The sequence below is a fragment of the Octopus bimaculoides genome, chromosome 10 (genome assembly GCF_046866305.1).
Source record: "Octopus bimaculoides isolate indiv1 chromosome 10, ASM4686630v1, whole genome shotgun sequence".
Classification (NCBI taxonomy): domain Eukaryota; kingdom Metazoa; phylum Mollusca; class Cephalopoda; order Octopoda; family Octopodidae; genus Octopus; species Octopus bimaculoides.
Genome location: NC_142937.1, coordinates 30,837,450 through 30,860,353, shown reverse-complemented (window position 1 = coordinate 30,860,353; position 22,904 = coordinate 30,837,450). Strand labels below are relative to the sequence as shown.

Below are 22,904 nucleotides of genomic sequence, written 5' to 3'. Positions count from 1 at the left end.
GGGCCAATAAAATAAGTACCAGTCGAATACTAGGGTTGATGTAATTGACTTAACCCCCTCCTTGAAACTGCTGGCCTTGTGCCAAAATTTGAAATTCAGTATTATAAGATAATGACTATGTAAAGTTTTTTTTAAAATTTTATTTCTGTTTCTAGTCTTTTGTAAATAATCCATTCCTGCCATACACTCCTCGTGTCAAAATTGAAATTTGGGCAGAAAAACCAATCAACATGGTAAATATAGTTGGTTTCTTCCTTTTTTGTTATATACAGTTTTTAAAAAAATGTAATTTTTGAGTGTCTCCCTGCATGTGTTTATATATTTGTGTGTGTCCTGTATGCAGCCCTGTGCATAAATGATGTATGCCTTGTCTTACCTTTTTCTGTCCTCATTGCTGAGGGACCATGAATACATCTTTCTCCATCAATTTCTAGCTCTGGCCATGGGTGTACATTCAGACAGTGATCTAATGGTCCATTCTTTGATGTCATCCAGCTAGCATCTTCTCAATCTCCCCCCTTTTTTTTGTTTCCCATTGACTTTTCCTCTTAGGATGTGGGCCCTGATGACATGCCCAGAATCCTGCTGCTTTCTCTTCCTAACAGTTGCTAAAAATTCTTTTTGTTCCCATTTTCTCAAGCACTAACTTGTTTGTTCAATGGTCAGTCCAGCTGATCCTCAGAACTCTTTGGTTCCAAATACTTTGAGTTTGGCAATGTCGTTTGTTCTTAGGGTTCAGCTTTCACAGCCTTACAGTGCAACAGATTGTATGGATGGACAGATGGACCTACCATAATTCAATCACCTGTGAGAAAAAAGCATGAACATCACAACATCCACAATTCAACTTAATTAAAATTATGAAACTTGTGATAAAACAATTTAGGGATCGAGTTTGTTGTTGTCATACATATTATCCAGGAAAATCCAGAATCTTTATGAAATGATCATCCTCTTTTAATGTCCATGTGCGCTGCTGGTATGGGTTGACAATTTGACACTGGGTCTGAAAACTGCATCATGCTCCAGTGTCTGCTTTAGCATTGTCTCTAGAGCTGGATGTCCTTCATAACACCAACCCCTTCACAGAGTGAACTGGAGACATTTTTCATGGCACCAGCACTAATGAGGTTGCCACATGTCTTGCAACGCTATGAGCCCTGAGGGAACCGGTTTTATATGAGGAGATGAAGGCAAAAATGGGTAAAAGGATGCGAGCCGGGGCCAGAGCAGAGGAGCTACATGGCTACTCATATTTTAGAAGAGGGCGTGGCAAAGACCAGGATGTAGTCAGAGAGATAAAATTGTGGTAAGGAAGTGTCAAGGAGGACTTAAGTGTCAAATCTTTTTATTCAATCACGTTTTAAGTTTGAAAACTTCTATGTGTGTGTTGTTTGTTTTGTTTTGAAACACCTAAACATCCTGGCAATTTAATTACAGCACCTGCAGGAAGAGAACCAGCTAATGCAACATGCTGTTCAACGTTATAAGTTTGATTTGCAAATAATAGAAAGTACATTTTTATCATGTTATAACCACATGGCTGAGTTGTTATCTGACGAAGAGACGTAAGTGGCTTTCTCTCTTCCTTCTTTCATTTTTATCTTTTATCTCTTGAAATTTTTCTCTGCCTTGGGCTGGAGCTTATCTATGTTTCCAATATGTTGTGTGAATGTGCTTTATCTCTAAAGCCCCAGGATGGTGGAGTGGTGGTGGAGCATTAGTGATGTTATCAAGAAAATCTATTATTGAATAGAAAATTGTCTTCCAGGTAATAATTGCAATTCCTGGTAACTCAGTGGACTGAAGCAGTGCAGAACAAATTGTTGCCCAACTCTTGAATCAGGAATCATTAGCTTAATTAACTCTTAATCCATGGGACTATTTTGCCATTGTAATATTATTATTTATTATTATTATTATTATTATCTTAATATAAAATATGAAAGCTTTTGCAAATTGCAAGGAATCAGCTCCATATTTCATGGTACCTTATCTAGTTTCTTAAAGAAGTCTGGCTCATTTGAGGCTGGGGTGTTAATTTAGTCTCGTTAGCAATAATATCAACTAATACAGATTCATATATCAGTCACCTTTTTTCCAAGAAGTGTTCTTCTTAGTAATCAAGGTGTGTTGGAATATTTTTTAGTTGAATTAAAAGAAGAGACCTTCCTGAGATTCTTCATACCTGAGACAACTATCCACCACACAATCTTAAGACAAAAAGACACACACATGTATCTATACGTGTGTGTGTGTGTGTGTGTGTAGGTATCAACAAATCACTCATCAATGATGTTACACTTCAACCCTGCCCCATCAAAGCTTCAAGACAAGCTGTAACTACTTTTGTTGCTTATCATCATCATCATCATCATCATAATATAATTTCGTTTTCCTTGCTGGCATGGGTTGGATGATTTGATAGGAGCTGGCAAGGCTGGAGGGCTGCACCAGGCTCCAGTTGTCTGTTCTAGCATGGTTTCTATAGCTGGATGCCCTTCCTAATGCCAACCACTGTACAGAGTATACTGGGTGCTTTTTAAATAGTACCATAACTGACAGGGTCACCAAGTACCTTGCAAGACAAAAATCCTTCGACTGAGAGGTGGTGGGGTAGTATTCAGTGGGTGTGGTTTTGTGCCTGTTGAGGGATTTAAGGTGTAGAGGGGACAGATAATGGTGTCTTGCTGTAGAATAAATACATGGAAATCCTAGCTGGAACACAAAGGTGAATGAGTTGGAGGTTGAGTAAATCATTAAGAACCAAATACACTTTACTAAGACTAAAACACAATGCAATTGATGGGATATGAACTCTTTACCTTTCATTCTGCAAACTGCTGTTGTAACAACTTTACTAGTTGTGTACAACTAGTAAGTTGAACTTGATTACAATTTATAAGCAGGGCTTTTCAGCTGATCTGTCACTTCTTTCTACGTTGATTGTTAAACAAATGTTTATGTTTGTTACATTTCTAGGTTAATGATGGATGAATTGTATGAGTTGTGGACAGCTGTTAACATTGAGGTGGGTCATCTCGAGAAACTCTTAGCTGAACGACAATATTTTGTGAGGAATGGGAACAGTCAACTGACCACTTTGACATCACTCCAAGTTATTCCATTGGTAAGTCAGTAGCAATTTGTATTTAAATGGCTGCTGGTTTGTTACTGGTTGTCCTTTAATTCTATTTAGCTTCAAGATTTGTAAAACAGGCTTGGGAGATCAAATCTTATCAAAGTAGTTATAGTCATGTAAAATACAGTACACTAGAAAAATGTAAATTTTAGCTCTTAGAATGTATAAAATGAAGAAAAAAAATGTAGTATTTGGTAATAATATAGTTCTATATTTAAGAGATGAGGAATTATGTACATTATTTACATTTGACGGATATTTGTCCTTATCTTGATTGTTGTTGACACGTTTTGGCTGATATACCCTCCAGCCTTCATCAAATGTCCTGAGAGAATTTCGAACCTGGGTTCTCATTCCTAAGGTATTTTTCCATGTTATTATTATGTTATTATTACAAACTAGTCTGTAGATGCCAAACCAGCAAGGGGCAGCAGCTGACCTCCCCTGTTCGAAGGTTATAATGGACACAGGTTCATGTGTCACATAGCTAGCTAGAGGTGATGGCCTCTTGGAGCTAATCAACAGCAGCATTTGTCCTATTTTTTTGGACTGCCATTTTGGCTTGGTGATATCTATTAATGTCCACTACTGCTGCCAGTCTCCTTTAGAGAGACTTAGAAATATTAATATTTCTAGTTATATAAATATTTTATTTATTTATGTGTTTCAGCCAAGTGGCTGCGGTCATGCTGGTGCACCACCGTGAACATATATATATTCTTTCTTTCTTTTTATTCTTTTACTTATTTCAGTCATTTGACTGTGGCCATGCTGGAGCACCGCCTTTAGTCAAACAAATCGACCCTAGAACTTACTCTTTGTTAACCTAGTACTTATTCTATCGGTCTCTTTTGCCGAACCGCTAAGTTACGGGGGACGTAAACATACCAGCATCAGTTGTCAAGCGATGTTGGGGTGGGGGGACAAACACACACACACACATACATATATATATATATATATATATATATATATATATATATATATACGATGGGCTTCTTTCAGTTTCCTTCTACAAAATCCACTCACATGGCTTTGGTTGGCCCAAGGCTATAGTAGAAGACACTTGCCCAAGGTGTCATGCAGTGGGACTGAACCCCGAACCATGTGGTTGGTAAGCAAGCTACTTACCACACAACCACTCCTGCACCTATATATATATTTTAAACAAGATATTACGTTTCATACACTGACTTTATGTCCACTCAGAATTATGAATCTTAACGAAATAATTAACTCCAAATATATTTCAGCATTACTGTACTTCATTGTGCCTGTCCCCTAATTTCCTATTTCCATCCCCTAAATCAGGATTTCTGCCTGTCATAAAACAGTATCATTTTTTATATTTCTCATAAGTATGGGAAACAACCCTGGACATATTTCATTTTGTTTTAACCTCATCAGCAAAGCATGATTTTTTTTTTCCCTCTCCTGATATTTATTAAAATAAATACGTTACCAGTCAATTACTTGCTTACTTGTCATTGAAAGTCTCAATTTTAATACGAACATTTCTTTCTCTTTTGCAGATGACTGAACTTCTTAAGGAACAATTGTGTGCTTTCCAACTAAACAATGACATTTTTGAGTTGACTATGGAACCTCGCCGTTCTAATCCAATGCCGTTCTATCAGCAACCAGGATGGCAAACTCTCTCAGTACAAATGCAAAATTTGCAAAGTCAAATTACTGGCCATAATAATATGCAATCTGTTCGTTTTAATAGATCAATGGAAGAGGTACAGTCTAAGATTTTAACTAGTAATCACACACACACACACACAGGTTATCAAACAGATGGCTATGGTTGGCTTGTCCTACCAAACTATCTTGCTGGAGGACACAAGTAATGTAAGAGTCCTTTGTATAACCTGTTTGTTGGGAAACACACCTGGCTTCATTCACCTGAGTTGCTGGGGGATAGGTGGTGGGGGGGAACACATTATTTATTTATTTTATGTCACAGTTTATGAACAATCTTGAAAATAGAGACTCTCAATGGTTCACTGCATTTCTGATGGTGAGGAATGACAAGGGAATACGTAACCCAGTGTGAGGAACTTCATTTCTAAACAAACTTTAGGTTTATTAAAATGTTTTTGACATATTTTAACTTCTAAAGACAAATTCACTGCAGCAACCATGGAGAAAAAGTTTCTCTCTTATGGTAAGGGGGTGAAAACTCCATATCTTCCCCGTGCTTCTCTCTAGCAGATTTCCAGACCCACTTTAGCCTTCCTCAATGGGAAATACCAAGGGGAGATAACCCTAGGCAGATTCAAAGCTGTAGCTTTAACTAAAAGGCAGTCAGCATCAGTGACTGAGCTGTGCTAGTGGACCACCTGGTCGAAATAATAATAGCAGCAGTTCATTTATTCCTAATCACTGTTTGGTGCTGATGCTGCTATTGTCATTTGTAAAGCCTGTGGGCTTTGTTGGTTTCTTTATTTTTCTCTTACCAAAGTTTATAGTCCCTGCTGATATAAAACAACAAAGGGGATACACACACAGACTGTTTCACACAGTTGTTGTTTACTAAATTCCATTCCCAATGTACTAATCAGTCCAGAGCTATGGTTGAAGACTCTGGCCAAAAGTTCCAGACAATGGGTTTAAATATAAACCAAATGATTCTGAAATCAACACATTAATCACACTCATTTAGTTTGAATGTCTTCTGTGTGTAATCGTCAAGGGACACATTTGGTTTTACTGCCCTCACTCTACCTTGTTGCAGTATGCGGTTGAGCGTCCTCTATTGAAATATTTTACTGCAAAAGAAAGATTGATTCAATAGTTTAAGTTTCACTCACCCAACTCTTAGCTACATTGAGGGTCGAGACCTCATGGGTCTGTTTTCTTATTAACAAAGAATGGATAGATAGACATGTTAATCCTACCATGCCCCTCACTCAATCAAAAGCAGAAGGTGAAACCAAATCTTAGGAGTCTATGCAATAGGGGAAAACAGTGAGATTAACCCGATCAGTTGCTATAAAGAGGAGCAGAAAGACTTGTCTGTCCTTCAAAGCTTCATCATCATCCATTTCCCATGTTGGCATGGGTTGGACTGTTTGACAGGAGCTGGCAAGTTGAGAGAGCTGAACCAGGCTCCAATTGTCTGTTTCGGCTGGATGCCCTTCCTAATGCCAACCACTTTATAGAGTGTGGACTGGGTGCTTTTTACATAGCACCATCACATTATGTTGAAAGAAGAAAGACTGCTTTTCCCCACTTGCCCAGTCCTTCATCCTCTGCAATGGATTCTGCTGCTTGAAGTAATGTTTCTTACTTTTATCTCTGTTTTCAGCTGAAAGACTCAATGATGGTGGAAATTCAAAGAAACATAACCCAAAATTTTAACCAACTCTTCATGGTAAGTCATGCTAACTTGTAGCGGGGTCTACCTAGGGCTGTGGTTTATGGTAGGTTACCAGGTAATAACGGATTTCCAATGAGATAATATGCTAAAATGGAATATCAATTTTGACTGGTCTCAGGTCTTAAACTTTAAAGCAAGGTAAAATGTGGAAGATGTGGCATTTATTCCTTTCTCAATAGCATAAAAGTCACAATAAGAGAAGTGACAATAGCTTGAACTGAAAATCAAAACTAAATTGTAATCTCAGATTGTAGGAGTCTATTTTTGGTTTAAATCATAGTATGAAGGATAAAAACAGAAAAATCTTGGAAGATAGGCTTTGACAGGTGTAAAAATACCCAGAATCCAAAGAATTTAGTCATTGGTCTTTCAAGATAAATTTAGAAAACAAAATATGGTAAAAACTACAACAATGAACAACACCATCATCATCAGCTTCATCATCATCATCATCATTTAGCATCTTTTTCCAGGCTGCCATGGGCTGGTTGGTTTGAAAGGAGCTGGTAAGGCTAGGCCCTGCACCAGGCTCCAGATGTCTGTTTTGGCATGGTTTCTATGACTGGATGCCCTTCCAACGCCAACCACTTTCTAGAGTGGACTGGGTGCTTTTTATGTGGTACCATCACTAATAGGGTCATGTGATAAAGGAGAACAAAGATATCAATGCCTGATGTAAAGTCATTTATCATTATAAATGAAGCAAAAAGTAGGTTATAGCTATTTTGTGGTTAGTAATGGATACTGAAGGTGGGAATGTGGTTTCTAGTTGAGGAGAGTAAGCTATAAAGATGAATGGTGGCAGCTTTTGATCAGGTGTGGGAGAAAGAGAGGGAGAGGAGGTGGATAGTAGTTGGAAGTATTAGTGTGTGAGTATGGTTGTGTGTAGGTATGAGCAGGAGAGGGGAGGAGTAGACGTTATGAGGTAATGGTGTTAAATGGGAGTGGATCAGAGCAGGTGACTGGGAGGTTCTGAGAGTCACACATGTGCAGATATGACATTATGTTTGAAAAAAGGGGGAAAGGAGATGGTTTGTCTGTATGTGAGTGGGAGAGGGAGAAGAAAAGAGTTGGAGAAAACCCTTTTCAATTATTGATTCCTGTGTTGGTAGACATTTCCAATTAGTAAATTAATCAGTTTGTGGATGTGTTAGATTTGCTAGTGAGCCATTGTCTTTGGGAAGTGTTATGGGAGTGCCTAGTGGAATTAAAAAGTCAGGTTAAGAGTTACATGATTGTACAATCAGCCAACCTTGTGATTCCTTTCACCAACATATAAAACACAAGAAATTTGGCATTATATGTAATGGCGTCACATTAAAAAGCACCCAGTACACTCTGTAGAGTGGTTGGCATTAGGAAGAGCATCCAGCCATAGAAACCAGTGCCAAAGCAGACAACTGGAGCCAGGTTCAGCCCTCCAGCCTTGCCAGCTCCTGTCAAACTGTCCAATCCATACCAGCATGGAAAATAGATGTTAATTGATGATGATGATTCTGGGAGATGCCAGTGAAATGTCAGCAAGTTGGAAAGTAGAACTGGGGCCATGCAAAGTATTGAGGTAGTGAGAGCTGGGTCAGGTATGGAAAGGATTGTGGGGGCAGAATGTCATGGATTTTGTAATGTCTGATGATGTGAAGAAGGATTCTGGAATGGTGGAAGAGATAAGCAGAGTCAACAGGGCCAACAAGATCAGACTGGTAGAAACAAAAATTATAGAATGTGGCATGCTGAAGAGGTTGTGTGGTGGGTTGGAAGGAGGGACAGATCAAAGGAGTGCAGTTAAATGGGTTGGAAGGCAGAAATGTAATGGGAATGGCAAGGGTTTGAAAGCTGATTAGAAGAAAGTGGAGTATTTGGTGGGACTTGAAGATAGAACCTCATCAAGTGAGGTAGAGAAATTACAAGAAGACTATGAATAATTTTGTGTGATTTGGGTGGAAGGAGGAGAAGTTGAGGTGTGGACGAGAGTCAGTGATTTTGTAAGAGACACTGAGGAAGAAGATGAATGGAAGTGTTGGAGATGATGGATGGGAAAATGTCAAGACAAGATTAAGAAAGAAAATGAAGGTGAGTTGTTTGTGAGTAATAAAAGTGGTTCAAAGATGTCATTGATGATTTAGTGACCTGTCGGCCCCCATAGATACTCTAATGTTTTACTGATAAAATCTCTTTGAAGAGAGAAAAATCATTCAGATGGAGCAGAAAGAGAGGATATTTGATTCGGGTGTCAACATGGTCCAGCAAAAATTTAAGAGTTAGGGGTCTGTTATCATGGGATGGTGTCTTGAGGGAATTGACATTTAAGGTATGAAGTAGCTGGGAAAAGCCAGGAAGTGGTTGAGTTGAAGAGGCAGAGGACCTATTTGTGAAAGAAGGATGAGTTAATGAGAAAGGACGGGGGCTGGAGGGAAGAATTAAGGGTTAGAAGAAGAGTTATTGTTAAGAAATAGAAAACTGTAAGGAAGTTTAACATGTTTTATATGCTTTACAATTTCTTACTTTTTCATTTTATATCCTGGAACTGATTACTTTCCAAACTAATCAACTATAAAAAATTATACATTGATCACTTTTTTCTTTCTTTTTTTATTGTTTCAGGGATGAAAAGACTCCTTAGATGTGCTTTCTGCAGTCATTTATTATTGTTCACAGTTGATTTGATATACGGAGCTTGAATTCACATGCATACATGTGTGTATTGTGAAAACATTTTTCAACTTGTTTCCCTGTGTGCTTTTAATTAACTCCAATGAAATTTGAAACAACAATAGGACCAAAAGTATATATATATATATATATAACCTTGTGTATATATGTATATATATATATATATATATATATATACACACATATGCAAATACAACCGTCATCACCACAGCCACATCATGGATTGAAATTAAACCTCATATTTATATTTTCCTCTCTTTGATGTTGACAGTATTCCAGACTCGAGCATCTTCCACATCCCTTTTGAAGTTTAACTGATTTTTAAATCAGGGATCTCTTTTTAGTTGAATTTATTTAGTCTATTAAAGTCTTTTTTATTTTTCTAAAAAAACAGACATTATTACCAAAGTAACCAATTCTCTATTTTCCTATCAGCTCATTCAACCCCTTCACCTTTCATCCAATTTTGCTTAATCTTTAAATTTAAGGAATGATAAATGTTATTTAACTTTACATAGGTTTTACATCACCAAACGATATTGTTTTATTTTGCTTTTGTTCTCTCTCTCTCTCTCTCTCTTTTTTTTACTGTTCTAGCAATAAAGATCACAAAATATTTATTATATTCTTTAATTCTATTTATTGCTGACTCAAAACTTATTTTTATATCAACATTTCCACATTTCCTGCAAGAATCTACCCTAAAATATTCTAAACACCCTTAACAAATGACCCTTCCTAATTCTCAAATTCTTCTCGCCCTGTCTCTTCTTTCATCTTTGTTTTTATAAAATGAATTGACATCTTGTATCTCTTAAAGAATAAATCACATACTCTTGCTAAAAATTAGTTGTGTTGCTTAAATCCATTTTTTAAAAAACTCTTTCCATGTCTGTATCTATTCTATGTATTAGTTATTGAGTTGAGATAGTCTTTTGTAAACTGATTATTGGAATCTTTTCACTAAGAACTTTACAGAACACTGCACCAGGCTGGCTTCTCATTGCTGTTTTTGGTTCTGTGAATGAATTTAATTTTACGACTGTCACCTAACAAACACTGGTCAATAATTGTGTAGTTTATTTCAGAGGTGAACCCCACAAACCCCTCACCATGTTAAACTTTAAATGTTTTTCTAATCACTTAAAATAAAGAAACAATTTGAAAGAAAAATTGACTTTTAACTTCTCTTGCAGTTTGAAATAAACCTAAAATAGTTTTAGCTCAAGTTTTCCATAAAGCTGGCATGAATGACACAACATTCATGTGTTTATGTGAAAATAAGCATAAAATTTTTAATGTGATAGATTTCCCATCATCTCTGACTTGCAGCCCCTTGAATGTCCTCTAAACCATTTATTAGGACTGGCTAATGACTTTATCTTCAATGATAACCATATTGAGTGATTTCCTTGTTTTTTTGGGGTTTTTTTTTCTTACTTCAGATCTTTGGGACAATTTCCATACCATATTGTGGTGATTGGTATAGAATCTCTATAACCTGGTTGAGTACTTTTCTTCTTAACATGGCTACCTGGGTATTGTTGATTTAACAAAACCTCTGATAAAAGAGATAATGCAAATATCAAATTTTGACACAAGGCCAGCAATTTCGGGGGAGTGTGTAAGTCTCTTACATTGACCTCAGTGCTCAGCTGGTACTTACTTTATTGACCCCTAAAGGATGAAACACAAAGTCAACCTTGGTGGAAACTGAACTCAGAATGTAAAGACAGATGAAATACTGCTAAGCATTTCGCCCGGCGTGCTAACAGCCCTGTCAATCTGCCACCTTAGTAGCAGCAGTAGTAGTATTGAACCTGGGAAATGATTTTTAAAGTGGGAGGTAAATTCATAAGGAAAACATCGCAAGACTTAGAGAGAGAGAGATGTAAAGAACTTCCATTAGAATAGGAAACAAAAATGAAACTCAAAAAACTAAACAAGTACTCAATACCTGTTTAAATAGGTATTAAATACTGCTTTAAAAAGGAAATGAAAACATGCAATGGAAAAATAAAAAGAATACATAAAAATAATATTAATTCTTTGTATTTATTCTTTATTATTTGGTTTTCATATTTCTTTTAAATCATCATCATCATCATCATCATTATTATTAAGGCAGTGAGCTGGCAAAATTGTTCATCCTTTTGGGGTCAACAGAATAAGTACCAGTTACATACTGGGGTTGATGTAATCAACTAGCTGCCTCCTCAGAATTTCCGGCCTTGTACCTATAGTAGGAAGGGTTGTTATTATTATTGTTGTTGTTGTTGTTGTTGTAAGGTGGTGAGCTGGCAGAAACGTTAGCACACTGGGCGAAATGCTTAGCAGTATTTCGTCTGCCTTGATGATCTGAGTTCAAATTCCACCGAGGTCGACTTTGCCTTTCATCCTTTCGGGTTCGATAAATAAAGTACTAGTGAAACACTGGGGTTGATGAAGTCCCCTCTCCCAAAATTTCAGGCCTTGTGCCAATTGTAGAAATGATTGTTATTGCTGTTGCTGTTGTTGTTATTGTTGTCACCTTTATTTTGTTGTTGTTGTGAAACCAGGTAAGTATTCTAATCAGGGAAATAGCATTCCCAGATACATTACAACCATATTGATCAGACAATCCTTCCCCCAGTTCTTCAGACTGGTCGGTGCCGTATCATTGGCAAACAGAAGATATTGGTAATTCATTAATGGTTTCAGGTGGTTTTCATTCTCAAACTGAACCATTTTAAACGCTCGTGCTTCATCCGCTCTGTCTTGCAGTTCTATGATGGCAGGATAATACATCTGCTGATACAGCAAGAATTGTATTCGATAGACCCCTGAAGTCTGCTTGGGGGCTTCGTAGTCTAGAGGTGGGGTGGGGGAGAGAAAAAGACAAAAGCATAATGCAGAATGAACTATTTGTGAATATAATAAAACTGGGGGGAGAAGAAGAAGAAGAAAGAAAGAAAGAGGATAATGACAAACAACCTAATAATTATGTTAATTGAAATGAGAGTGAGGCCAAATTGAAACAAGCATTTACCTACAACATCCGATTTTTCTGTTGTTATACCTTGAAACTTCTTGGACTGAAAAGATTAGAATCAATATATTGTTAGATTTGAGAAGATTCATAAGAAATCCTACAAGCACAATATTTCACCATTCCTACACACTTAAGACACCTTTTCAGCAAAAAGAAAAATTTTTAATTTTATGAATTTTTTCACAAAACCCACCACCCCTTCCCTACTCAGTACCAACTTTGGCCAATTTTTTTTTCATTTTGCACTACACACTTAAAAACAATGGGAGAAGACTTGAAGGTTAAAAAAAAAAAACCTCTCGCAAATATATATATTTCTAGTGAAAACACATTTACTGATTACAAAAATTAGAAATGATCTAATTATAAATCTCACAGAGAGAATTAAGCAGCAGTGTTACGATAAAGCATACATTTGCTAGAGGTTGACAGACATCTTCAGCCAGCTGGTTTTGCTACTTCAGGCTGATGACAAGCAATGACTCAGAAACATGTCCCTGAATGCAAACTAGGCTGGGTGGGGAGGCTTGTCTCCCCCTCGCAAATATAAGGACACAGGAAATGTGGCAAGGCCGACAGGAAGCGGTCCAGCTTCCTAGGGCTAGATAGCAGCAGTATGATTCCCTTATTGGGACTGTCACATTAAGTTGACAGTATACAACTGCTTTATATATATATATATATATATATATATATATATATATATATATATATATATATAATTATATGTCTTACGGTTAAGTTGGTCCCTATGTATTTCCCTGAAGAGAAGATTACATCTTTATCAACATCACCTATTCCTTTGGAAGGAACCATTTGTAATCTTCGAAACATATCTTGGAAATAAAAGAATTCATTTAAAATATGCGTATTACTCCATTTATTAAATTTATATATATATATATATATATATATCGGTTTGTGTGCACATGTCATTGTTCAGTTTTATTTCAAGATTTCTTGCCAATAGAGAAAGAGCTGGTTTCTAACCTAGATTCAAGGTTCCTTCACTGGAATTTCAACATCAACAACAGGGTATTTTTGTATGTATATATGTATGTATGTATGTAGGATACGTGAACCATATGGAGTCACATGAAAATCGTAATACCCAGATAGGTAATGATCTTGGACACCAACTACCTCTTACAATTTGTGTCACATGTCAAAAAACTTGTAAGACAATATATGGACTTAAAGAAAGACATATGCTAGTTCACAAAAACACTCCTTCAGAATCCAATTCCAAAGAGCAAAGATGTATAAGTGACTTGAATAATACCTGTCATTTGTGTTTTAAACCCTGTCAGTCGGCAGCTGGTTTTAAAAGTCATTTAAGGTCTCATCAACAGAGTGATTGTACTGTGTGATGGGGTGTGGTGTGTGTGTTGATGGGACGGCTGTCATCTCCCAAGATGAAGCAATCGTCATGTATGATTGTTTGTATGTATTGTGCATGTGTGCATGAATCAGTGCATGTTTCTGTTAACTCAAGCATGAATGACTGTGCATCAGACATGTGTATGCTTTATACTTACTGGGATGTTTGTCTTCATCCAATGTAACCAGACCCATTTAGAATCTGGAAATCTATCTGGATCGATCATAATCAAGATATATTTTTTTGCTTCATGTTTTGGAACTCTCTGAAGGAAAACAATCAAAACAAAAGCATGAATGACACACACATATATATATATATATATATATACATGCATACATATATACACATGCCTACACACAGACACACGCACGCACATAATGAAACCTTCCTAGATTCTTAACCAAGAGCTGAAACCTAGCCTCCATTTATCTACCGGTTGTTTTTCTATTCTCCATAATTGCACTCAGAAATTTAGGAGAGCTAGCTACCACACTTTGTTACAGTTCTATTGTTTGAGTTAACATTCTGAGGTTAAATATGGTTGAGGCAGACAATACACAGAAAATCCTTTATCTAGCCTGACTTAATTTAGTTAACAGGAAATATAAATATGGAACACAAATTTGGTTCTTGCTTCTTTTATTTGGTACCAATGGAGGAAGTACCTTATACAAGGGCCTACACAACTCCATTCTCACCATCACCCTTTTGTAAGGAAACACAGCCACACATGAAAAAGGAAACCTTTTTAGAATGAGTCAAACAGATTTTAAACAGGTTTTCTTTGAACGAACAATTTCATCTGCTATGACAATTCTTATTTATCTTTTATGACAGTTTTTTTTTTTTTGTCTTTGAAATTCTATCCATTTTGCGGATGAAAGAATGAAAGTCAAAATCGACCTCGACTTTCATCCTTTCAGGGTCGATCACTGGGTTCGACGTTATTGACTTCTCCCTCCCTTCAAAATTGCTGGCCTTGTGCCAAAAACTAGAAAGAATTATCATTGGCGACCTACCTCCACTTTCACTATAGGTGGTGTCAGTGCATCCTTTTTCGAAACATAGGTACCACATATTGAGTATATCTTCTGAGGAAGAAGAGTAAGCTGCTTCCCAGTACAAAATGCATCCTTCTTCGAATAATATGCGAAACTATAAAAGACCATGGAGGAATACAACACGAAAAGCTTAGTGAAAATATTACGGAAGGACATAATGATTACTTTTCATCTTTCACAATGACTTGCATCGATTTATTTCAATATTTTCGAAAAAGCTTCTATCAATGTAACCACTACTGTAGATATTGTTATTATTGCCTAAACTATAACCTTATAGCGAAAATTTCCTTCTTTATTTTTAAAATAAAGTTCATATTCCTTTGAGTAATGCCTTCCGTTTTGTAACATTCGGTTGTCATTCAAGATGGACGACGAAACTGATAAGCGTTTGCGTTTGAGTACAACGTATTGTTTTTAAACTGCTGATATCTATCAAGTGAATGCGTTGTATTAAGTACTTTGAATTTAATTCTAGCTCAGCATTAGATCAAACCTTGCCTAATTAATAGCACCACCTGGGGTTGAAGTCTTTAAACTCACATTTAAGCCATGTTATGTTGCTCCACAGCTCACTTTATTATTGACGTGGATGCTCCATCTGATGTTGAAAAGTCTTATTTTCTTATATTGCTAGATACCAAGAGAAATCCGTCTGTCGAAAGACACAATATGGCTATTTATGCACCTTTTCTTTTCCAATCTTGATAATTACATTTTTCACGTATATAACGTAGATAGGGTTCAAGCTGTGTCCCCCTTGAAGCATATCTGCTTGTTCCAGTACTCCAAATCCGTATGTAACTTATGTTTATGTGAGGTATGCATAAGAGTTGAAAAATACACACACACACACACATATATATATATATATATATATATATATATATATATATATATATATATATATATATACACACACAACAGGCTTCTTTCAGTTTCTGTCTACCAAATCCACTCACAAGGCTTTGGTCGGCCCGAAACTATAGTTGAAGACTCATACCCAAGATTGCCCGCAGTGGGACTGAACCCGGAACCATGTGGTTGGTAAGCAAGCTACTTTATTTCATTTCAATTTGCCATAAAGGCAGTACACAGAGAGTAGCTACGGGCTGAACAAAAACATTAATGAGATGAAATGGATGATAAATATGATGGTATAATGAGAGAAGGCAAAAACCGCCCGCCGAACTTTGCTTCTCTATAACACTGTTATAAATTAAGGCATTTGCCTCTTACGATTTTTCATTACACAATATGAGGCACTCGTCCTCTTACGTCTTTTCGCCCGATATAGCCTTCGCTTCTCTCAAGCAAAACGATGGGTCTGGGTCGGGCCACTTTTCAATACTGAATTCGCCGAGAGGGAAGGAATTCACCACCGTACTTATGTGACTACCCGACACGACCTCTGCAGTCATCTGCGGAGGCCAGTCTGGATCCTTAGTACAGGTGAGGACTCCCTCTCTCCGACGCTTCCTTTTATTCACAAATTTCTGCAGGGCCCCTCCCTTTCGGAATAGGATTAGCCAATCCTTTTCCTCACAGGGTGAGCCCGCAGCTTCTACTGTCGGTGGCACAATTCCCGCCGACCTGCTTTCCTCCGTTAGTGGCACAATTCCCACCAACGGAGTGTCGGGACACGTAGGCGGTGCACTATCGAGCACCGGCCGTGCCTCGTTCTTTTTTTTTTTTCTTTTTCTTTGGGGGGCCACTGGAGTAGGGCGTACTTCCGCCTTTGCCGGAAGGTCCTCCTCCTCCCCCACGATTTTCGGTGGGCAACCGGTTGTCCACCTTCTTCGAGTAACCTAGAGTAGGTCCGCAACACCACCGTTCTTTCCCTGAAATCATTTAACCACTTCTTGGGTGGGATAATCTCCCACTCCACAGCAGTGGCCTTATTTTTCTTTATGTTCTCTGCCATGATAAAAATGTCCACATAAAAATTAAACAAAGAAAAATTTTAAAAACAGGCTAAAAGAGAAAACCGTTCATAAAAACGGAAGAAATAAAATAAATAGTTCGTACTAAAAAAGTTCATAAAAGAAGGAGAAAGGAAATACAACAGTTCAGAAAGAATAAATAAAATATAAAGTTCCAGGCAGAATAACAAATTTTCAGGCCACAACGGTACTCCGGCCCGATTTGATACCCGGCTCCGCTGCAGTCGTCACTTTGGTAAAAATTAAATCCTTTGCGTAGTTCCACGTGGTGTAGTTCAAAGCAAGAGGAAGACTTTTCTTCAAATTTATTAACTTTCAAAACTTGGTTTGAAAACAATAAATTCGTTTTCTTTTTTAAACAAAGTTCACAATATTTATCTGCAGTTTTCAAATCATGACTTGAAGACAACAAACTTTTACAAACTAAGTTCACAATTTTGGGAGGAGCGATACCTCCAAAACACTCTTCTCACCGCTAAGTGAGACATTAAGCACAACCACAGGAAGACAAATGCGTGGAATTCAGTGGAGATTTCTTGTTCGACATAAATATAAATAAATACGAGCAACAAACCCCCACTTAGTCCCAAAAACCAGTAACGGTTTCCCCGTGTAGTGAGACCTGCACGATGGCCGAAGCAGGAAGAGTCAGTCCTACACAGGAAAAGGAAGAAATATGTGTGGAACAGTTGATGGAAAGAGATTGGCCAACATTAGCGAAAAATAATAACGAAGAAGGAAATATGAAAATAGTAAATGACAAGGAAGAATCTGGAAAAAGGGTTGATTTTGCAGCAGTCGCTGGTGACAAGCGAACTGTCAACATCGGGAATGCCGAGAGGCATAAGAATATGATGAAGAGAGAAGGTCATGGTATTGTTGCAACCCCTCCCGAAAGTTTCATAGAAAGAACACAAAGGAAAACGTTAATATTTAAAACATATAGTAAAAAAGCGAAAAAAATTGAATACGTAGCGGAGGCTGAGATCGAAAAATGCCTAAAATCATTGTTCAACAAAATTACTTACATAACCAGAGGCAAGCGCTATGCCACGGTAGAGGTGAGAATGGAGTCAGAGGAAGCTGCCCGACTACATTCTGTGGAGCCTCTGGAAACAGAAAATGTGGTTCTCCTACCACTGTACATGGGTAGGAGAACATCACAAATAACAATTGGAAACATTCCCCCTGAAGTTGACCCAGAGTGGTTAGTCGCTGCAACGACAATGGGCCTGGAAGATAAGATCACAATTCTAGACGCAATTGTGACTGAACCAAAGCTGAGATTCGGCCAGGCCCTAAAAATGACTATTCAAGCAGAACAGGCCACACTGGAAGAAATAATTGAAAGCTTTGAGGTTGGCGGCACACGACTAGTCGTGTCAGTGGATGGCCGCAAACCTCGTTGCTTCCAGTGTGGCAAGAAGGGTCACCTCAGGGCGAACTGCAGCCTGAAGAAGGACGATGGAAAGACTAACCAGGAGGATACAGAAGCGAAAAAGAAGGAAACTGGAGACGAAGGGAAGAAAAATGGAGAAGAAAGGAAGGAAACAGAAGAAGAGGAAAAAAATCCAGAGATGGTGGAGCAAACACCGGTGCCAGTGGAAAAGGTTGGAGAGGGTTGGACTATTGTGTCCAACAAAAGAAAACAACCCTCCCCAACGAAAGAAAAGGAAGAAGAAAAGAAAAAAACAAAAAAAAGTGAACCAAAAGTAAAAGACAGTGTCTATATGGTGGTTCGAACCTCAAACAAAGAGCTAATGAACCACCTAGCAACTATCGACAAAGAAAAAATGAAAAGGATAGAGTTCAAAAAAGGAAAAGCTGTGTATAAAACAACGAGAAAAAGGGGCACTGTCATGGTATTAGCTGTCAGAATTGAAAGTAGAACTGACAAGGAACGTTACTGCTGGTTTGAGTTGATTCTTTGGCTACTGACTAGCCGGAGCTATCTATCTGTCTGTCTGTCTATCTCACTCTCTCTCTCTCTCTATATATATATATATATATCTATCTATCACTCGTTCACCTCTGTTTGTGTCCGTAGAATTTATCAAATTAGAAAACGCAAATTTAATATAAAAATATTATTTTCAACAGAGAGAATTTATCAAAATAGAAAACAAATGAAGTTTGAAGTTTAAAAATAATAGGATCGACCACTCACGACTAGCTAGCGCGTCGGGACCACTCTGCTTTAGTAGTACCCTTATACTCTGTGTGTTTTCAAACGCATGGATATAGGTGTCAAATTTGTTCCAATAACTTTCAAGTGATAGATAGATAGAGAGAGACAGACAGACAGATAGCTCGCTCCGGCCAGTCATGGTATTAGCTGTCAGTAGTCAAAGAATCAACTCAAACCAGCAGTAACGTTCCTTCAGATTTTTCTACTTTCACTTCTGACAGCTAATACCATGACAGTGCCGAAAAAGGTTTAACGTTCTCAGCAATACCTATAGGAGAGACATAGGGGTGCCAAGGTTGGATTACGTACCTACCATGTCGGAGAATTTTTTACCTCCGACTCCACAGGCCCCAGATGAAGTGGAAAAGGCGGGGATTCCCCCCCCCCCCCCGCCAGATACTGATTAAGGTAAGACATTTATGGCTTTCGAATTGGTTGTTTAAATGTACGCGGCCTGTCGTCGAGCTGGAAGCAGGGGCGCTTCCTAAATGACATCAGGTCGCGAAATTTAGATGTGATTGCTGCCACAGAAGCCCGGATAAGCAGGCCAAGAGATCTGCTCCCCCTCTTGAACGGCTACGAGAGATACGTCTCTCCATGTCGGCCGGGAGGTGGGGGTGGGGTGTTGGTCTTAATAAAAAGAGACCGGGTTACTGAGGTAAAGTCTATTTTTATTGATCCAGGAGGCAGGCTGGTCGTCCTGGATTTGACATTTGGTTGTGTTCGCGATAAACTTGCAAGACATGGAACGCAGATATCACCGACCTGTCCAAGATACGGGCGGGATAGGTAAACCGTCTCGCACGCTATTGTACGGTGTCCGGAGGTCTCTGAAATGTGGGTTTACGTGGAACACCTAATGTCAAGTGAAGGAAGAGTACAGTTGTCGGCTGAGTCAATTATAAAAATTGACCCGCCAAGTTTGTTATCAAACGAAGGTAAGAAATGTTTCCTCATTACAGTAGCAGTAGCGAAAGAGGTTGTGTGGAAGACTAGAATGGAAGGGAACAAGACGGGCATTTTCATCTCTAGTCAAGGTCTGGTGAGATATTTTTCTTTTCATTTGAAAAGAAAAATACGACTGGAGAGAAAGTGTTTGTCGGAGAAAATGTTTCAATCAAGATGGAAATATGTCGCTCGAGAGTTGCGAGTGAAAAAGTCCAATTGAATACGCCATAGGTGTCTTCGAAAGTGTCAGTGGTGGGATGGGGCTTGTGGGGTCGGAGCGTAACCCAGTCCCCCACTTCATCTGTCTATATTGTTTTGTGTGTTGTTTGTTGTAAACATTCGATTTTCGATTTTATTATATTTTTAATTGTTTCATAGTTTTGTAACCCCATACGTGTAATCTGACCCCAATCAGATGTTTTGTCCCTTTCTATGTTTGGCCCCTAGTGGGTAATAAAGAGATATAAATCCAAAAAACACAAAAGTCTTACCTGTAGTTGTACGTCAAAAATTCACGAAACTGGCATTCAGCGACAAAAACACGTCCTCTCGGTAAGCAATGCTACTTGCCACACAGCCACTCCTATCCCGCCAAACAGAAAAAAAAACACAAGTAAAATACAACAACCTGAGGACCTGGTTCATGCAAAGTATTAATAAGACACCCAGAGAAGGAAAGAAAGGGTGTTTTACGTTTCGGCAAAGCTCTTCTTCAGAAACAGGAGACAGAGGAAAGTCCAAAAGAAAAGGAAGACCGAGAGGAAAAAATCACCAACAATTCACACACATCTTCGCTGCCGTCTCGTGGAAGGGGACAACAACAATGGAGAAATATATTTATACACAAGTGCTGAAATGGGGTCGTGGAAAGACATCATCGAATGATCAAGGCCATGGCAGAGAGGGGCGCATCACACCGCTGGAAACAGTATTCTGGTACAATATGTCTTCCCGATCAGGACAGGCCGAAGAGTTCATGCCACACAGTGATATTCAGATATGAATGGTGGTATCTGAGTAAACCATCAGAATGCCCTACGGAAGAGAGAAGTCCTGTCTTCGAGTAGGTGGGAGACGAAGTCTGGGTCAAGCCCCAGAAGGCACGCTACACATGTGGAACCGTGATAGCTGTTAATTCCAAAAATAATGTTTCTGCGGAAGGAACACCGCGTTACGTCTTGGATGTTCGCAGAATTGTCGTTTTGTCGAATGATGAAGGTAGAGGAGAGGAAGAGAACGTGGCTCCCTCCCTACGGAGATCATTCATAGTGTGTGAGACATCCGACCGGGTAGATCATAACCAGCTAGAAGGAGCAGTCAAACTCCAAACCACAATTAGGGATAATTTCGAAAGGGAATGAAAAATAAAAACATTTACCGTCTATTTCCTGAACCAAGGTTTCAAGCTATTTTCAGCAAAATAAAATAATTTGCAAGGCCTGTGGAGTCGAGCGGCCTACCACGTCGGTAACTCAGTTCCCCACAGACGTTGGCTCCCATTCTGAGTGTAATAGTGATGTGCAGCTCATTCAGACTGAGTCAAGTGCCACTGTTGGTCACAGGCAGGGCATCAATGCAATCCCCCGAGAATTTCGCTCTTGCGAAAAATAGGTGACATCTTAAAAATTGATCAGATTGATCAAAGAGAGAGAGTTGAATGTAACACCTGAGTGCAGATTGTCTGTCTCCGTTTGGAAAGGAGAGGATGTTGCCTGCTAGAGGATAGCAAGCATTGATGAAAGAAAGAAAACGGGGAAGAGACAGAGAGGAACACTTACAGAGACCTAGTGCTCCCAAACCGTTTGGGCAAAGCATCCTGGTCGCGAGAGTCTGACATTGACCAAGCATTTGAGTTCCTTGAAGATTAGGTCGTCAAATCGTTAGAGACGACGAGAGTCTATAAAAGGGACTGTCTCTGAGACAAGTAATTCCAAACTATATATATATATTAAAAAAAAAACCTTGATCGAACTCAATTGCTTTGTTTTTAAACTGTTGATATCTATCAATTGGAATGTTGTAGGAACTACGTTGGATTTAATCTTTGTTCAGTATTGGTCCAAATCTCCCCTAGCTAAATAACACCACCTAAAGGCGAAGTCTTAGCTATGTTTTGGGGCACCATATCTCACTCTTACAAAAGGCTGACGTTTCCACATTGTACAAACGATATTGACGGCGGCATTCGATGGAATAAATTGTCCAAACTTGTTGAGCCGAACTCAGACATTAATCAAGGTCTGTCATATCGTTTATTTTCCTTTATTTTATTTCTATATTTGGATCTTTACCCTATTTATGTTCATATCATCTGTGTAGCTCAGTTTTCGAACTATTTTGTTTGGTATGGGGAGACCATATAAAGAAAGAGTATCAACAGTATTCTAGTTTAGGTTAAACCAAGCAAAGATTGTAGAAGGATGATGTAAAGTGTATCTCAGGTGAAGAAAGTTTTGAGAATCTCATTCTGCTATATTTATCGACTGTATTATCGATGTGGAAGCTCCAACTGACAATTACTCACAACTAATGATAGAAGACAATCGCCCAAGACACACTACAATTAAATTACCGACTACATGATTCCGAAGCAAACTTCTTAATTATAGACGATATCTGCGCGTACGATTTGAGATCTAATCTCCTGACATACACATACATAAAAAAAAGAGAGAGAAAGGGGAAAATAAAACCTGGTTGGGGAGGGAGGGCTGGATATTAATAAAATTAGTTAGTTAGTTGGCACTCCGTCGCTTACGACGTCGAGGGTTCCAGTTGATCCGATCAAAGGAACAGCCTGCTCGTGAAATTAACGTACAAGTGGCTGAGCACTCTACAGACACGTGCACCCTTAACGTAGTTCTCGGGGATATTCAGCGTGACACAGTGTGACAAGGCTGACCCTTTGAATCACAGGCACAACAGAAACAGGAAGTAAGAGTGAGAGAAAGTTGTGTTGAAAGAGTACAGCAGGGTTCGCCATCATCCCCTGCCGGAGCCATGTGGAGCTTTAAGTGTTTTCGCTCAATAAACACACACAACGCCCAGTCTGGGAATCGAAACCGCGAGTCCGCTGCCCTAACTACTAGGCCATTGCGCCTCCACAATAAAATTAGTAAATAAGCTAGAAACGAGAGTAGTGAGAAGAATTT

General features: G+C 38.5%; 3 protein-coding genes across 9 annotated transcripts in view; 2 read left to right on the top strand and 1 right to left on the bottom strand.

The window, feature by feature from the left end:
- LOC106868200 (uncharacterized) overlaps positions 1-10,043 on the top strand; it is a 137,309-nt gene extending 127,266 nt beyond the window's left edge. For 5 of the 7 annotated variants that reach the window (XR_008265018.2, XR_008265019.2, XR_008265020.2 and 2 more), the window contains 6 exons: positions 156-233; positions 1,441-1,568; positions 2,983-3,130; positions 4,675-4,996; positions 6,456-6,521; positions 9,129-10,043. Coding sequence is in view for 2 of the 7 variants with exons in the window: in XM_089358496.1 (XP_089214622.1) it covers positions 156-233; positions 1,441-1,568; positions 2,983-3,130; positions 4,675-4,884; positions 6,456-6,542 (651 nt within the window). In the remaining 5 variants the exon portion in view is untranslated. Of the gene's footprint in view, positions 1-155; positions 234-1,440; positions 1,569-2,982; positions 3,131-4,674; positions 4,997-6,455; positions 6,558-9,128 lie in introns of those variants that run through there. The other 2 variants (XM_052971099.2, XM_089358496.1) reach the window with 2 other exon arrangements.
- A 1,190-nt stretch (positions 10,044-11,233) lies between these two features.
- LOC149133503 (phosphatidylethanolamine-binding protein 4-like) lies at positions 11,234-15,200 on the bottom strand. Its single transcript, XM_089358497.1, has 4 exons — positions 14,632-15,200; positions 13,767-13,874; positions 12,226-12,271; positions 11,234-12,046 (listed from the first exon to the last, which is right to left on the bottom strand). Exons 1-4 carry the CDS (start codon positions 14,827-14,829, stop codon positions 11,769-11,771), a joined length of 630 nt encoding a protein of 209 aa, XP_089214623.1. The 5' UTR covers positions 14,830-15,200; the 3' UTR covers positions 11,234-11,768.
- A 6,312-nt stretch (positions 15,201-21,512) lies between these two features.
- The window catches only part of LOC106868198 (methionine--tRNA ligase, mitochondrial), a 30,409-nt gene continuing 29,017 nt past the window's right edge, over positions 21,513-22,904 (top strand). Inside the window, exon 1 of the mRNA XM_014913361.3 lies at positions 21,513-21,990. Coding sequence (XP_014768847.2) covers positions 21,861-21,990 — 130 coding nt within the window. The 5' untranslated portion in view covers positions 21,513-21,860. The remainder of the gene's footprint in view (positions 21,991-22,904) is intronic.

Excerpts from the sequence above, each read along its gene's own strand:
- LOC149133503 (XM_089358497.1), bottom strand. The coding sequence starts at position 14,829 with ATGTCCTTCCGTAATATTTTCACTAAGCTTTTCGTGTTGTATTCCTCC. Across the intron at positions 12,272-13,766 it reads GGATGAAGACAAACATCCCA|TCCAAGAAGTTTCAAGGTAT; the intron begins GTAAGTATAAAG and ends TAATCTTTTCAG. Across the intron at positions 12,047-12,225 it reads AGAAAAATCGGATGTTGTAG|ACTACGAAGCCCCCAAGCAG; the intron begins GTAAATGCTTGT and ends CCCCACCTCTAG.